This window comes from Sceloporus occidentalis, unplaced genomic scaffold, assembly GCF_023333645.1.
Source record: "Sceloporus occidentalis isolate IW3139 unplaced genomic scaffold, rSceOcc1.0.p SCAF_1, whole genome shotgun sequence".
Lineage (NCBI taxonomy): Eukaryota > Metazoa > Chordata > Lepidosauria > Squamata > Phrynosomatidae > Sceloporus > Sceloporus occidentalis.
In genome coordinates, this window is record NW_028316981.1 from 222,181,570 (window position 1) to 222,197,455 (window position 15,886).

At 45.6% G+C, this 15,886-nt stretch overlaps 2 protein-coding genes across 5 annotated transcripts; one reads left to right on the plus strand and one right to left on the minus strand.

The window, feature by feature from the left end:
* YIPF2 (Yip1 domain family member 2) lies at positions 1–14,296 on the minus strand. 4 transcript variants are annotated; one of them, XM_089489134.1, is made up of 10 exons: positions 14,224–14,296; positions 13,040–13,087; positions 11,483–11,631; positions 9,562–9,642; positions 6,321–6,408; positions 5,650–5,766; positions 4,953–5,119; positions 4,329–4,511; positions 728–882; positions 1–554 (listed from the first exon to the last, which is right to left on the minus strand). In XM_089489134.1, the coding sequence occupies exons 2-9, from the start codon at positions 13,068–13,070 to the stop codon at positions 757–759; spliced, it is 942 nt and encodes a 313-aa protein (XP_089345260.1). In that variant the 5' UTR covers positions 13,071–13,087; positions 14,224–14,296; the 3' UTR covers positions 1–554; positions 728–756. The 4 variants fall into 4 exon arrangements, with proteins under 4 accessions (XP_089345260.1, XP_089345259.1, XP_089345261.1 ...); XM_089489133.1 differs by lacking the exon at positions 14,224–14,296 and adding an exon at positions 13,758–13,991; XM_089489135.1 differs by lacking the exon at positions 14,224–14,296 and adding an exon at positions 13,531–13,546.
* Positions 14,297–14,352: 56 nt separating this feature from the next.
* On the plus strand, positions 14,353–15,524 carry TIMM29 (translocase of inner mitochondrial membrane 29). Its single transcript, XM_089489137.1, has 2 exons — positions 14,353–14,459; positions 14,766–15,524. The coding sequence occupies exons 1-2, from the start codon at positions 14,381–14,383 to the stop codon at positions 15,392–15,394; spliced, it is 708 nt and encodes a 235-aa protein (XP_089345263.1). The 5' UTR covers positions 14,353–14,380; the 3' UTR covers positions 15,395–15,524.
* The last annotated feature ends 362 nt before the right edge of the window (positions 15,525–15,886 follow it).

Sequence of the window (15,886 nt, forward strand, 5' to 3'; positions counted from 1 at the left end):
TTCTACTTTTAGAAGACAGTTTAATTTATATTAGATTTGCATAGAAAACAAAATCAACACATTGTATCAAAGTAGTCCTTAACCCTCCTTCCCGTCCACCCAGTGACATACTGATACTTCTACAATTGATAATCTGCCATTCCTCAACAGACAGCAGGATGTGCACAAATTCATCTGACTTATTTTCACATCTTTCCCTACTGTTACAGACAAAACATATAAAAATCTGAGGTTTACCTAGAAGGGACATAACAGTCAATGCTCCACACAGCTCCTTTCTTCAGTCTCATGTCACTGCTGCAGTCCCATCCTGCTGTGAGGGAGCAAAACGCAGCACTTCATGATCTGAGCTGCCAGCCCTCTTCACTGATTTCTGAATTTGACACCTTGCTGCCCTGACTGGCAAATATTGAAATGGTGGTGGGATATAGGTTGGCCCACTGCAGCCTCCTTGTCCCAGGCCAGGTGTTGCCTCTTGAGCTGGATTACTTTTGCATTTGTGCACTCTCCTCTGTCCCTGGGCTTTCCTGAGACAAGACATTCATAATCAAAATCTGGAATAGAAGGAGAGAAGGGTGCGTAGAAGCTTTGCCTCAACATTGGACAGATGCTAGGGGGAGGATGTGAGGAATAACCCCTTTACCCTGGTTCCACTATTTTCATCAGTAGGGTGGTGGGGTCTTCAGAGAAGACAGTGTTTGAGAGCCACAGCATTTTCAGAACCTACTGTACTGAGTCCTTTGCCAGCATCCTCCTTCACATTGACAGATTGGCTGAGCTGTTGGTCTGGTGAGGGTGTGTGCTTCTGCTATGCTGGACTGCTGTTGTATGGAGGACAGGGGGGGGAGTGGTGGCGGCGATTGGTTTCTGGAAGAAATATAGCTGCAAGAAAACAGTATTAGCTAGAGTTGAAGCAAGAATCAGACACCCATCCATCCCAGAACAAAGTCAGATTTTTACAAATCAAGATTTAAGATAAAACTCAAACACACACAAACCAAAATCTGCACTTCTAACACTGAATATGTGATACAGGCCTTTGGAAAATGTCTGTCCTTCAAGCATTCTAAAATAGATTCCCATATTAAGAGTCATGAACAGGCTATGGGATTTTACTCTTTGATGTTTTCTCTTCCAATAAACTTAATATAAAGTTAATGGAAAGGAAGGGGTAGTTCAGTGCCAACATTCTGAATTCCGCAACCTGCTTCAGTTCTGAAAGGATGGTCAAGTATGACCATTTTATGGAGAAATACCTATTGTCTCGCCTGCTTATATTTAATTTAAGGGTGGAGGGAAAACTTTCTTTCCTTCACTATTTGTTCTTTCTTCCTTTTCTTGTTACTCGCCCACCCCCACTATGGCTCCAGTTGGTGAAAAGGGCAATGTAATCTTTAAGAAAAAATATTCCTCAGATCGCTCAGCTTCCAATCGTGTGAAAGTGGGTCATGCCAGTTCTCAGTGTTCTGATGGTGCAAGTGAGCTTGGCTTCTGAAAAGGCTCATCATCTACTTGAAACAACTTCAAAAGGCTGTCTTGGGCCTGATACAGACAGCCAAAATAAAGCTGCTTTGAGTCACTTTGGAGGTATGGTGTTTCAATGATACATGCGTCCTAAGAGTCCAGAAGCCACACCAAAGCCACGATCCAGTCCTAAGGACTGGAGTGCAGCTTTGGTGCAACTTCCAGACTCTTAGGACGCATGCATCATTGAAACACGATACCTCCAAAGTGACCCGAAGCAGCTTTATTTTGGCTGTCTGTATAGGGCCTTGGACACCATGTCTAAAGCCATTCTTCTAACAGATGTGGTGGTGCCTATAGATGAAATGGTGGGGGCAACCATGTCCTCACTGGAGGAACCACCAGATCTGATCCTCAAGGAGACGTCAATGCAGGTTTTTTTTTAAGTTTCCTGGGGGTTAGCACCTGGCGGGAGTTCCTGTTCCACTACCTCATTTCCATATGTCCCATTCCACTCTCCTCTGCCATCTCTGGGTCACATTCAATTTCTTGTGCTTTTCTCAATATTACTGAGTGAGGATGGCCAACATTACAGTTGTGAGTGCAGTGCCCATAGTTCTGAGCATGATGGCTGCAGCTGCTATTTTGAATCTGGGCGAGTGGGCTCCACCTGTTTCATGACTAGCATATAGCCAGAAAGAAAATGAAGCCTTATTGGCAGCCTTTCCAACTTTTATGCATTTATGGCTAATGATTCTGCTGCTATTTCCACCAATTTTAGTCAGGATGGTAATGCTCAGCACAGCCGCCAGTGCTGCCACTCAAAACCTTTCCTTCCGTCCTTGCCAGTGCTGCAGTAATTCCAATTCACAGCTGCAGTAGTTCCAATCACTTCTAGAGCTAATACTAGTTTCTAATATCTGAGCCTGCTCAATGAAGACAGTAGCTCAAGCTCTTTTACTGCAGCTAAGGTTCACAAGTATGAGTTTGCAGGAGCTGGGAAGAACAGTGGAGGAGAGGGGGTCTTGGAAATGTCTCATCATCATTGTCACCATGGGTCAAGATAGACAAGGGTGGTTAACAATAACAAGAAAAGGTAATTTTTGAGCAGGAGACCAAAAGCAGGGCTGGCCACATTGGGCTGTGTTAAGAGTCTGAGTTTGGTCCCTAAGGCTGCAATTTCTAAATCTGCAGCCACAAACTTCTGAATCTCATGCCAATGCTCAGAATTCTAAATCATTATCAGATTGATCTCCACATCTTCAAGCTCCCATTAGTAACAGGAAGGCCCCCTCCTTCCCCACACTCTTCAAAGGCTTCTGCAAATGAGATGTTGGAATACATGACTGCAGGGATACCTTGGTTAACACTGATGGTCTGAGGAGTAGTAGTCAGACTCTGGTCCCACACAGGAGAAATGGTCTGATTTTGTACCTATTTTGTCCAAGCTCCCTACAACTTTGGGATCCCCCCCTTTAAGAATGTGTTTGATAGCCATTATGAAGGACCATGATCTGGGTGCCTCTCTAGCTGGTAAGATCTGAATAGGCTCAACATCTAGTCACAAACTACTGAGGTTCTACACCAGGTTTCAGCCCAGAAGGCCATGGTTTCTGGATCTGCCAGTGCTACCTCTCTCACAGTAAGTAACCAATGTGGTGTTCTCAATGTTCAATTGGAAATCTTTAGTCTGCCTGGCTTAGTTGGCAATGATGTAGACAGACATCCTCTTGGGTAACTGTGCCAGTAAAGGCTAAAAGAGCAGTCATGCCAGAAAGAAAAAGGCTGTTGGCACAATTGCAAAGGAGAGGGGAAAGTTGCCTGCAGGTGGAATGAGAATTTAAAAAATAAGCCAGTGGAGGGGTGTCTTTTGAAGCAAGGCACTAGGAAGCATGCCCTTGACAACTGCCTGGTCAGTGGGACAGGCAATGCACCCAGGCCACCTTCTCTCCAAGGCCATCCTCCTCTACCTCAATTTCTAATTTAATCAGATTAATTTTGCTTCCTTTTGCATTTCTGGGCACAACCACCATTAGTATATCTATCCGATATTGCTTTGTCCACACTATGACTATTTAAAATTTGTATGATATCCTACAGTTTCTAAGATATTTATTTATATAAAACTATAAATGCCTTTTAAATTAATCGTTATTTTAAGTGTAAAGCCACGCATAACTCTAAATGGCCACTGAGTCCCTGAAATTCTGGTCCTTATTTTACATCCTAATTTATATTACAGGCTAATTTATATTAAAGATGGTCTAAATCTTTAGAAACGCTGCCTTATTCATAAAATGGGAGCATTTTTGCCACTACTCTGCTGAAGAGCATCCCTGCAAACTTGTTTTTAAACAGCCACTCTCCTCCTCAGCTGACACTGAGAAATGCACATGCAGCTGCCTTTATACTCTCTGTGACACACCAAGTGGAGCAAAGTGACCAGTTGTCAGCAGCATTTCACTCTCTAATTTTACCCTTGATTATGGGTGAAGAAAGAACAGGCTGCATGTGGCCTCCAGGCTCAAATTTAAGTCTGAAAAAACATTCTATGCATCCCAAAGGCCCCTAAGATATGTAGGAAACAATTTTGCCACTTCTGACCCTTCACTGGACTGTTTTAGGTCAAGAAGAGAAATGGACTTCTGGATCACTTCCTTTTGGAAAAAGGCCTCTCTTGGGGTACAATGGCCAAAAAAGGACCAACAATGTGGCAAAACTTCCTCCCATTCCCTCTATGGGACCACCTGGGGGTACAAAATTCAATATTTTTTTCAGCAAGTGTGGAACCGCTGGAGGTCCAAAGTGGTCTCTGAGCCTGACAGTTGCACACCCCAACACAGATGCAATAAAAGAAAGCCTACCTTGCAGCCAATAGCCAGGAGGATATGGAGCGAAATAATGATAGCCAGTATGGCACAGGCAGCAAGCTTGGTGTCTGAGCGGATAATTGGCCAGAAAGTGAGGACCAGAACTGAGCCAGACAGCCCCATTGCAAATATGATGAGGAGCCACTGCAACCATGGCACTGGGATCAACCATAGGACCTGTGGAGATACTGTCAGTTTGAATGGAGAAACTCTCTGCCGCAATACATTTTTTTTGAAAAAATACTTTATTAAGACAATGAACAAATATACATAAAACATATAGACCACAACACATGACTACATAACCTTCCCTAACTTAAATATGATACAATCTTCAATATACTTCAATACCTCACTACTAACAATTTAATTATATCAACATCCTTCATTTATTATTCTAATCATACATATTATTACACTAATCATACGAACTTCTTCCACATACTTCTACAATCTCACATCCCCACATCTTCAGACGTGCCGCAATACATTTTAAAAGGAAATTGTACCTCACAGGAATTAATACTCAACAGAAAAGTGGAAGTTTGAAGTAAGTACATCAAAACATAGTAAGTACATCAAACCATGTACCTTTACCATACTCAATTTCCTACTCACCGCAGTGGGAATGTACACAAACAGGGAGTAGCCATAGATGCACACCATCTCCAAGAGTGTGTAGGAGTCTGTGTGGATGTGAGTTCCCCTCCGCCACTGCAGACAGCCCCACAGGCCAAGGGGAACAAGCCAGGCATAGCAGTAGATAACCACTGCTGCAATAGTCACTGCAGAAAAAGGAAGCTGTTACTTCTGAAGTCAGCATTCACTACAATAGCACTAATGGGTAAAAAGTAAACTATGTATTACAAGAATACTTTATTATGACCTTCCACAACCTGTAGGTGGAGGCAGGAATAGGCATTCCCTAAAACCACTTCCATAGAATATGGAGTAACTTTTAAAGTAGTCCTCAGTTAGAACAGAAGAGTGTTCTATCTCTGTGGAAATGAAATACAGGCATTGGAAGCCAGGACTTCTGCAGTTGGAATGCCATCTGATATTCCTCTCTCACATATCCCAGAGAAAAAATCAAGTATAACTGCTATTATGATTTTCTGTTCTATATGGGATGTGCTCGTCAGCTTTCTTAAAAGGTTTGTCCAACAACATGGAGCTTGCTTATTTTTCACATCTCAGTTACATCTGTGCCTAACATGTCTAGAATTCTGAATATTATAAAGGCTAAAACTGCCATTAAGCTAAGACTATTTACAACGTGCAAGTAGTAAGATACATTTCCATTACAAAAACTTACCTTTATGGAACTGGGGGCTGTAATGGAAGGAAGGGCTGCCCATTTTTTCCAGGAAGTTAGATAAATTGCCACTGATTGCCAGAGTGAAGACCAAGGTGGCACAAATCCAGAAGGGTCCTGTAAGGGACAGAACTGCAACATCAGAAGATCAAAAAGAGAAGGAGAAAGTTTTCCCCACAAAGCCTTCCTGTGTCAACATGGGGTACAGATTGTAGCCACAAGTCCAGACAAAATGAAAGCTGATAAAGAACAAGGGGAGAAATTTCAACATACACTTTGGGTGTCATCCTGGAGGGAAATCCAGATTCTCCAAGCACTGGACTTTTAAAGATGAAGCCATTCCATAGTATCAGAACATTAGCTCATCCGCCCTATGCTGTCTGCCCTTAATGGCAGCAGATACCCATGGCCTGTTTGTACAGATTCTCTAATGAGATCTTGGGGACAGAAACTGAGCTAGGCTAGTTATGAAGCAAATAAAAGGGAAAGAAGTTCATTAAGAGGCTCTGCTAGGTTTTCTTGCTTTCTTCTTTTCTAACAGCTCAGGATGCTGACATGCTGCACAGTTTGAGTAAGGGCCAACCTATCTTGGGCCCTTATGCTGCCCTACAGCTGAAAGTCAACTCTGCCTTTACAATGCTCTGCTAAGGTAAGAACTTCTATGTACTCACCATACAGGTCAGGGTTGTTCCGCAAGCGATGCCATATAAAATTCTTCCCTGGCACTGGAAAAATTGAGCCCTTTATCCTGTCCAGCACCTGATAAATTGGAAGAGTGCTTTATTCATAGAATCATAGGTTCATAGAGTTGTAAGAGACCCCAAAGCCATCCAGTGCAAACCCCTACCATGCAGGAAATCACAATCAAAGCATCCCCGACAGATGGCTATCCAGCCTCTGTTTAAGACCTCCAAAGTAGGAGACTCCACCAATCCCCAAGGGAGTGTATTCCACTGTCAAACAGCTCTTGCTATCAGGAAGTTTCTCCTAATGTTGAGGCGGAATCTCTTTTCTTGGAGCTTGCATCCATTGTTCCGGGTTCTCTGAAGCAGCAGAAAACAAGTCTGTTCCCCCCTCAATATGGCATCCCTTCAAATATTTAAACAGGGCCATCATATCACCTCTTAACCTTCTCTTCTCCACACTAAACATCTCCAGCTCCCTAAGGCGTTCCTCATAGGTCATGGTTTCCAAATCCTTCACCATTTTAGTCACCCTCCTTTGGACACTCCAGTTTCTCAACATCCTTTTTGAACTGTGGTGCCCAGAACTGGACACAATATTCCAGGTGAGGGCTGACCAAAGCAGAATACAGTGGCACTATTACTTCCCTTACTAGACACTATAATTCTATTGATGCCTGTTCTGCTGCCACTCACTCACAAACTGCAAGGTTGGAAGTTCAATATCAGCCAAGGGCTCAAACTCAACTCAGGCTTGTATCCTCCTGAGGTCACTAAAATCAGTATCCAGCTTATTGGGGGTAATTATCTTACCACACATTGTAAACCGCTTAGGGGATGCTTAAGTGCACTGGTAAGCGGTATAGAAATGTATTTGCCATTGCTATTAATGCAGCCTACGATCATATTGGCCCTTTTAGCTGCTGTATCACACTGTTGACTCATATTCAATCATAGAATCATAGAGTTGGAAGAGACCGCAAGGGCCATCCAGTCCAACCCACTGCCATGCAGGAAATCTCAATCAAAACATCCCCGACAGATGGCCATCCAGCCTCTGTTTAAAGACCTCCAAGGAGGGAGACTCCACTACACTCCGAGGAAGCGCCTTCCCTTTTTCCAAGAGAATCCTCTGCTTATGGTCACCTTGTGGACTACTAGGACTCCTAGATCCCTTTCACAAGTAAGTCTCCTTAAGCCAGGTGTCCCCCATCTATGCATCTATGCATTTCATTTTTCTGCTCAATACCTTACATTTCTCTGTGTTTAAATTTGTTTTGTTAGCTTTGGTCAAGCTTTATAATCTATTGAGGTAATTTTGATCCCCTCCTCTGGGGTATGAACTACTCCTCCTAATCTGCAAATCTGATAAGCATGCCCCCTATTGTTTCATCCAAGTCATTGATAAAGATGTTGAATAGTACTGGGCCCACGACAGACCCCTGTGGGACCCCACTGGTCTCTTCTCTCCAGGATGAAAGGGAGCCATTGCTGAGCACCCTTTGGTTTCAGCCAGTCAACCAATTACAAATCCATGTAACAGTGAGCGTCAGCAAAAAAAGCTCCCAAGAACAGTGTGACTTACAGTCATGGATCCAGAGCCCCCTGGTTTTCATTTCAATGGACAGAAGGACTACTGGGAGCTATGAATCCATCTTCCATGTCTTGCGCTAGACAAGGTTGTTCAGGCATGGAAAAGATATCAATAGCATGGCTTGTGTAAGGCCACCCAGCCAATTCACATTAGCGGGGAATCATAGTATTGGTTTCAGTTTAGCATTCTGGTTAAAGAACTGCACTGATGATAGCAAGACACAGGACAGGTTTAACTCAGTTGTAGTGTTCTATTCTAATCTCAAAGTGAGAAATCTGATTAAAAATGTGCATCATCCATATACAACATCATCCATATACAACAAAGGTATCACCACTAAAATGATGAGTCCTCACGAAATGCTGACAGCATAACTGAAACCTATTTCAGCGGTTGAGAAAAGGCTCTCCCTTTATTTGGGATGCATGCCCAGTTCCACTGGGTCTGGCCTAGATTAAGAAGTGGAGCCCTCCCTCCAATCCATCTGATACCATCCGGCCTTGGAGGGAGAGATGCAGGCCCAGTTCCATAGCAGAGCACTCCCTCCAGTCTACCTGCCATGGTCCAGGCCTCAGAGGGAAAGAAGAACTGCTGGACCTGATACCCTTCCCCACTGCCATTCCCTTGTCCTTTTATTTGATGTCTTTTTAGATTGTAAGCCTGAGGGCCCGCTCTGAGAGCCTTTGTGGCTGAAGAGTGGGGTATAAATAATATAAATAAATAAATAAATCCAACCGCCATTGCTCTGGCCTATGAAGAAAACAACAGGTGGGCACAGCATCATCATGCTTGGATTCCAGTGGCTGAGGAAATGCCCTCCCTGCATCCCACCTGCCATTGCTCTGGCCTCTAAAGGAGAGAATGGCCACCAGCATTTGCTGGATGCAATCCACTCCTCAGTGCCATCTCCTTTTCGTTGTGTTTCATGTCTTTTGAGAGTGTATGCCTGAGGTCAGGGAACTATCAAATAAACCACTTGTGAGCTGCTCTAGAAATCTTTTTGGCTGAATAAATAAATAAGCAACAGATTCAGAACACAATGCTAACACGTCTGCCATGAGGCTGCACCACCCATCATGAAACATGACTGCTTTTAGTGGGCCTTAGACTGAAAGAGACTGTTGATCAATTAGTCCAGGAATGGGCAACCTTCCACAAGATGCACACCAATTGTTTATTACAGACTATATCACACCTAGAAATGGAAACAGCTAGAAAACAAAATAATACTTGAAATGACTGAACAGCCAGTTCAGTTTTTGACATTGCAATTTTTGGAACTTGAGTGAGGTTCTTGATCCCTCCTCCATGCAACAGTTGAAGATCTCCAACAGTTCGAGAAACCTTTTTATAGTTAAAAAAATAAAAATAAAAAACTATTGTCCTAGCATCTCGGTGCTTTGTGGGATTCTGGAGATGCAAAAACAGCAAGGAGGGTCTCATGGACTTTACTTTGCCCACTCTGATCTACTGGAATCTCAACCCACATGGCAGATAAATTTAGAACCTCTCTCAAATGCATGCTAAACATCTAAGTGTGTATTTGCACGCTCCATTACTACACTATCTCTTTTCACCAAGTATGTTTAGATCTTGTCTTTATCTATGAAATCAGAGCTACAGAAATTCTGTTACCTGATATGTGTCAACATCAAAGAATGTTTGGTAATATTCAAAGGTCCAGAAACTGGACTGTTTCTTCTGGAAACTCAGCAGCTGCAAAGATAAGAGTGGATGTTACTGACATAAGAGTGGACAGAAAAGAGTGTAGTGAGCACAAGCAGGACTTGGATCACTTTTGAAAACAGTCATCCTGGCAATTGTCACTAGCCATAATAGGGCAATGTGGGTGCACATCAAACTATCAGCAAAGTGAAAGAGCTCTTTTGCTTTGCTGGACTGCCTCTTCTGTTCCCCATCCCCTGTAGACTATAGCTGTATGTTATGGGCAGGCTTCAGTAAAGGAAGGATGGCAATTCCTAAGAAAACAAGTTGTTTTTATGGTAATTCATGTATTTTGTACACAGGAAAGGGGATGGGTGCCTTCAGATGGAGGGCTTCTGTTGCTTACAGTTCAAATGAATTGTGCATAGCAGGAAGGTTAACCTAGAATCTTTTCTCCCTGTCACTGTACTATAAGTAGAAATTTTTATAAGCAGAAACACTCAGTTTTATGGCACACATCAGATTTGGGCTCACACCCATTCTGTGAAAACTGGGCCCTAGGTCTACAGATCCCAGCAGGAGTATGCAGAACATTTGCTTCCATTTTGTCCTCAAAGCTAGCTCTTTTTCCATGTGTTGTTGTTACAGACCTTCAGTATGACTCCAATGTATGGCAACTCTCTCACAGGTTGGGGTTTTTTTGGTCAAAGTTTATTAGAGAAAATTTGCCACTGCTATCCTCTAAAGCTGAGAGAGTGTGACTTTGCCAAGATCACCAAATGGATTTGAAGCCTGGACTCCCAGAGTCTTAGTCCAACACGCAAACCATTATACCACATTAGCTCTCACTGGGCATCAAATATGAGATTTTCTGAATTCTTCTGGGTTGTTAGGAAAGAGTCCATTCCAAGATGAGTTTCCTTGACCATGTTTTTTGTATACCTTCCGGCCATCAAATTTCACATCATATCGCACTATCCTTCACACCCAGGAAATTAGGCCCCCTGATGGAATTGTTTTTTTATCCCACATCACAGAAACAATCAATCTCTACTGCCAAGACTCTGGTCCATGCCCTAGTGGTTTCGCGACTAGATTATTGTAACCTCCTTCTAACAGGGCTTCCTCTTTCACACCTCCATCCTTTAATCTCTGTCCAGTATTCAGCTGCCCGTATTGTCACATCCGCTCACCGCTTTGACCATATCTCTCCTCTTTTATCCTCCCTTCATTGGCTCCCCTTCCCCTTCCGCATCCGGTACAAGCTTTTGTTACTGACTTTCAAAGCCCTCCATGGGTTGGCCCCTCCTTACTTATCTGACCTTCTTTCTCCTTACATTCCTACTCGCACCCTCCGTTCTGGTAGTCAGGGTCTCCTGTCACAGTGTAGGACTACCACTGCCCCCTCCCGAATTCGTCCCTTCTCGCTTGCTGCCCCTTAATCCTGGAACCTTCTTCCCCCACATGCACACCTCATCACTTCTCTACCCAGTTTCAAAATTGAATTAAAGACTATATTGTTTAGAGAAGCATTCCCAGAGGTGAGCCCCTCTCTGACCCAGGAAGCCTCCTTTTAACCATCCATCAAGAAGCCAAGCCCTTCCTCCAGTCCATCTGCCTTGGTCCAGGCCTTGGAGGTGGAGAAGATCTGCTGGACCTGATCCTATTCCCCACCATCACTCCCTTCTCCTTTTGTGTCGTGTCTTTTAGATTGTAAGCCTGAGGGCAGGGAACTGTCTAAAAAATTTATGTACAGCGCTGTGTAAATTTACAGCGCTTTATAAAGAAAGGTTAATAACAATAACAATAACAATAACAATAACAATAACAATAACAATAATAATAATAATAGTCATTCACCAGTAGCCAGGATAGTATGTGGCAGACTCACCTCAGTTTTATCATCCTCTTCCTCTGGCTCAGGTTCTTCATTATAGCCAGAAGACATATTCAGGGTGGTGTAGCCTTGCTGCTCACTAACACTAGGAGTGGTGGTGGCACTGGCATTCACCGAAAGCAAATCCATGGCCTCATTGAATTCTGCATTAAAAACATCAGGTCATCAGGAATGGCATGTCAGCTTAGCCCCAAAGGGACCTCTGCAAATAGGGCACCAAATAAAAACAGTCTCGCAGTTATGCAAAAGCAGGGCCAAAATAAATGAAGAGCGCTTCGGCCTACTGCACACTTGGCAAGCTACTTGTCTGGAAAAAAACAACTGTTAAGCCAAATATGCATGTGAAGTCGAAGGCGTTCATGGCCAGCATCCATAGTTTTTTGTGGGTTTTTCAGGGTATGTGGCCATGTTCTAGAAGAGTTTCTTCCTGACGGTTTGCCAGCATCTGTGGTTGGCATCTTCAGAGAAATCTCACAAAACTACAGCTCCAGGGGCTAAAGTTTAATTTCATTTTGTAGGGAGAGGATTCTTATTTGGGGGCAATAGTGGTTTCAGTGCTGGATTATGACTCTGGAGACCAGGATTGGATACCCAGCTTGGCCACGGAAACCTATTGGGTGACCTCAGTCAAGTCACACTCTCTCAGCCTCAGAGGAAGGCAAAGGCAAAAAACTCTCTGAACAAATAGTTTTTTTAGGGTTTTTTGGGCTATGTGGCTGTGTTCTAGAAGAGTTTATTCCTAGCATTTCATCGGCATCTGTGGCTGGCATCTTTAGAGAATGCTGAAAATGCCAGCTACAGCTGCTGGCGAAACATCAGGAATAAACTCTTCTAGAACATGGCCACATAGCCCGAAAATCCCACAAAAAACTATGGATGCCGGCTGTGAAAGCCTTCCACTTCACCTCTGAACAAACTTTGCCAAGAAAATCCCATGATAGGTTTTTCTCAGGTTTTCCATAAGTCAGAAACAATGGCCTGTTAAAGACTGCCAAAACAAAGCTGCTTTGGGTCTCTTTGGAGGTATGCTGTTTAAATGATGCATGCGTCCTAAGAGTCCGGAGGTCGCGCCAAAGCCACACTCCATTCCTAAGCACTGGAGTGCAGCTTTGGTGCAGCTTCCGGATTCTTAGGATGCATGCATAATTTAAATAGCATAGCTCCAAAGAGACCCAAAGCAGCTTTATTTTGGCAGTCTGTAACAGGCCATCGTGAAGACACACAGGGTGACCAGACGTCCTCCTTTCCCCTGACATGTCCTCCATTCCAGCCTTCTTCCCAGGAGGAATTCCAAAATGTCCTCCCTGTTGAGCATGACTAAGAAGCATGAATTTCTATTTATATTAGAGTCTTTATAGCTTTTATTTTATAATGCCCTACATTTTATAGTATGCTGTCCTCGGCTGTGGTTTAATGACATCTGGTCGCCTGGCCTGAAGACACACAACAACAACAACAACAACAACAACAACCCTTCTTGTTAAACACACACACAAGAAAAGGCAGTTTTTTTAAGACCAGGATCCAAAGGCATTTAAAATAAAAACTCACCATGGAACTTGAGCTCCTCGGAAGCAGCCATGCTGAAGCTGGATTATCCTGGGAAGAGAAAGAGATAGTGCGGTTTTAAAAAGAGCTACACCTAAAAAAAAACCCAGATGAGAGCCAGCATGGCGTAGTCGTGGCTTGGATGTTGTGCTATGACTCTGGAAACCAAGGCTGGATTCCCAGCTCAGCCATGAACCCACTGGGTGACCTTGGGTGAGTCACACTCTCTCAGCCTCAGGGGAAGGCCATGACAAACCTCTTCTGAAGGAACCTGCCAAGAAAAACCCATGATACTTTTGCTCTAGGGTAGCCATAACTCAGAAACAACACAACAACAACAACATGGGTGTGTATAACGTGTGTGTGGCCTTGTGCAAGTCACACTCTCTCAGCCTCACAGGATGGCAATCCCTCTGAAGATAGACCCTAGGATTGTCATAAGTTGGAAAAGACTTGAAGGCACACAACACACACAGACACACACACACACACACCTCTTGCTGTGTGTGGCCATGATGCCCCTGAGTGAGCTGAGGCAAGTCACACCCTCTCAGCCTCAGAGGAAGGCAAACCCACCGACCCACCCGCCCCTGCTCTAAAGAGACCCAAGGAAACCCCCACGAAGCTGATGAGAAACACTCTGCGTATGCTCAGAGGGCCTGGGAGCTGCCTCGGGGTTGAAAGAAGACCTGAGTGGAGGAAAGGGAGCCAGCAGCAGTACCCAGGGAGAGAGAATGGCGGCGGCTCCGTCTGCCACAGAAGCAGCCAACGCCTCCGCCTCCGAAAGTAGACCTAAACCTCTAGCAAGCAAAGCAGCTCCAGTCTCTGCCACAGCCCCAGCCTCCAAGAGGTTTTGGACTTCACTTCCCAGAAGCCTCGGCCATATGGGCCAATAGCATGGGATTCTGGGAGATGGAGTCCAAAAGCCCTTAAAGGGCACCGTTTGGGGAGATCTGCGTGCGGAACATGGCCTTCCTCTGAGGCTGAGAGCATGTGACTCGCCCAAGGTCACCCAGTGGCTCTGTGTGCATGTGCGTAGATACTGTGTATAACACACATATACACTCATCCCGCCTTATTTATATGCATGCGTGTGTGTGCGTGAGGCACATGTGTATGTGACCCTAGGCAAGTCACTCTCTCTCAGCCCCAGAGGATGGCAAAAAGGCCAGCCCCTCTGAACAAACCTCGAAGGCCCACAATACCGCCGCACTCTCTGCCTGTGTATCACTCTTCAAGTTCCTATCTCTACTCGCGGGGCAGAGGCGGCTTTCTTCCGGCGGCGGAAGTCCGTTGCTCTTTGCGGTCCGGCCGGAAATACTTCCGGGTCCGCGCGCACTTGCCATGGCGGCTCCCCAGAGCGAGGAGGGCAAGGCGGGCGAGAAGCGGTCTCCGTGGCAACGGCTACGCGGCGGGCGCCTGGGTGAGCGGGAGGGCCCGAGGCGGCAGCGGAGGGAGCGGGGTTCTAATCCCCGGTGGAGGTTTGGGAGCTGCATCCGTCCAGCCCTCCTTTCCGTTGGGGCAGTGAGCTTATACACTCATCCCCCCTGTATTTGCGGCTTGGATTACTATGTTCTCTCTAGGAATGTCTAGGTCCTCCAGCGCAACTCTATGGTCAACTAAAATGGGTCCCCAGCTTTTCAAGGGCAATTAGCTTGCAGTTGTGAACCACTTAGGCACTGTCATCTCAGTATGAAGCGGTATCTAAATGAAGCTGTTTGTTTTCCAGCGTCGTGGTGGAGCAGCCTCCTTCAGGACTACGCAGAGGCCTTCGCTGAGGCGGTGCGGGGCGTCCGTCGGCGGCCAGGCCTGGCCGGGCTCTGGGCTGTGGTGCTGTCCGGGGCATTAGGCTGCGGCCTGCGGAGCCCCGGCGAGGCTTCTTTCGAGGCCGGGCTGCTGGAGGCCTCTGGCGCTCTCCTCCTCCTCTCGCCGGGGACCCGCAGCAGCACCGCCAAGGCCCACCTCCGCCGCCTGCTGGAGCTGCGCGACCAGGGCCGGCTCCGCTTCCAGAGCCTCCTCTTGCTCTCCGTGGTCTACGAGGCACCCTTCGACGCCGGCGCCGACCTCTACCTGGCCCGCTGCCCCCACCTCCAGCCCCGGTGGGCCGAGCTCCCCAGGCGCCTCCTCGATGTCGGCTTCTGGGGCCAGTGGTGGGTCCTCAGGGCCAGGATGAAGGACGCCGACATCAACGAGGAAGAGTTCAGCCACCTCCCCGAGCGCCTCAGGATCGTCACCTTCCACCACCTGCACTCCGAGGCCAATGAGAAACTCTTTGAGGAGAAGTACAAGCCCGTTGTCCTGACGGAGGAGCAAATCCAGGAAGCCGAAAGGGAGAGTAGGGGGCCCCGGCTTTCCTAGCAAGGGGCCTTTGCTCTCTCCATAAAGAACTGCTATGAATTGTCGCTTTTCTTCTAGGAACTTAAAGCTCATTCTGTTCATGGACATACTTAGGTATAGGCAAATAAGAGCTACCTAAAAAAGGCACAAAGTGTCCTGGTGTTTGTTTTCATCTTTTCTGATATAGGGACACCAACATCAATGAGGATCAGCACCTCTGAATGGTCTCTTTCCACCACTTGCTCCCGGAGGCCAATGAGAAACTCTTTCAAGAGAAGTGCAAACCTATTATCCTGAAAGAGGAGCAAATCCAGGAAGCCAAAAGGGAGAGTAAAGGATCCCAACTTTCCTAGTGGTGGCCTTTGCTCTCTCTGTAAAGAACTGCTATGAATTGTCTCTTTTCTTCTAGGAAACTGAGGCTCATTCTGTTCCTCTTATGGACATAGGTATAAGCAAATAAATACTACCTAAAAATAGGCACAAAGTGTCCCGGTGTTTCTTTTCATCGTTACC

Excerpts from the sequence above, each read along its gene's own strand:
- TIMM29 (XM_089489137.1), top strand. The coding sequence starts at position 14,381 with ATGGCGGCTCCCCAGAGCGAGGAGGGCAAGGCGGGCGAGAAGCGGTCT. Across the intron at positions 14,460-14,765 it reads GCTACGCGGCGGGCGCCTGG|CGTCGTGGTGGAGCAGCCTC; the intron begins GTGAGCGGGAGG and ends TTTGTTTTCCAG.
- YIPF2 (XM_089489134.1), bottom strand. The coding sequence starts at position 13,070 with ATGGCTGCTTCCGAGGAGCTCAAGTTCCATG. Across the intron at positions 6,409-9,561 it reads TTGATGTTGACACATATCAG|GTGCTGGACAGGATAAAGGG; the intron begins GTAACAGAATTT and ends CCAATTTATCAG. Across the intron at positions 5,767-6,320 it reads GAACAACCCTGACCTGTATG|GACCCTTCTGGATTTGTGCC; the intron begins GTGAGTACATAG and ends TGTCCCTTACAG.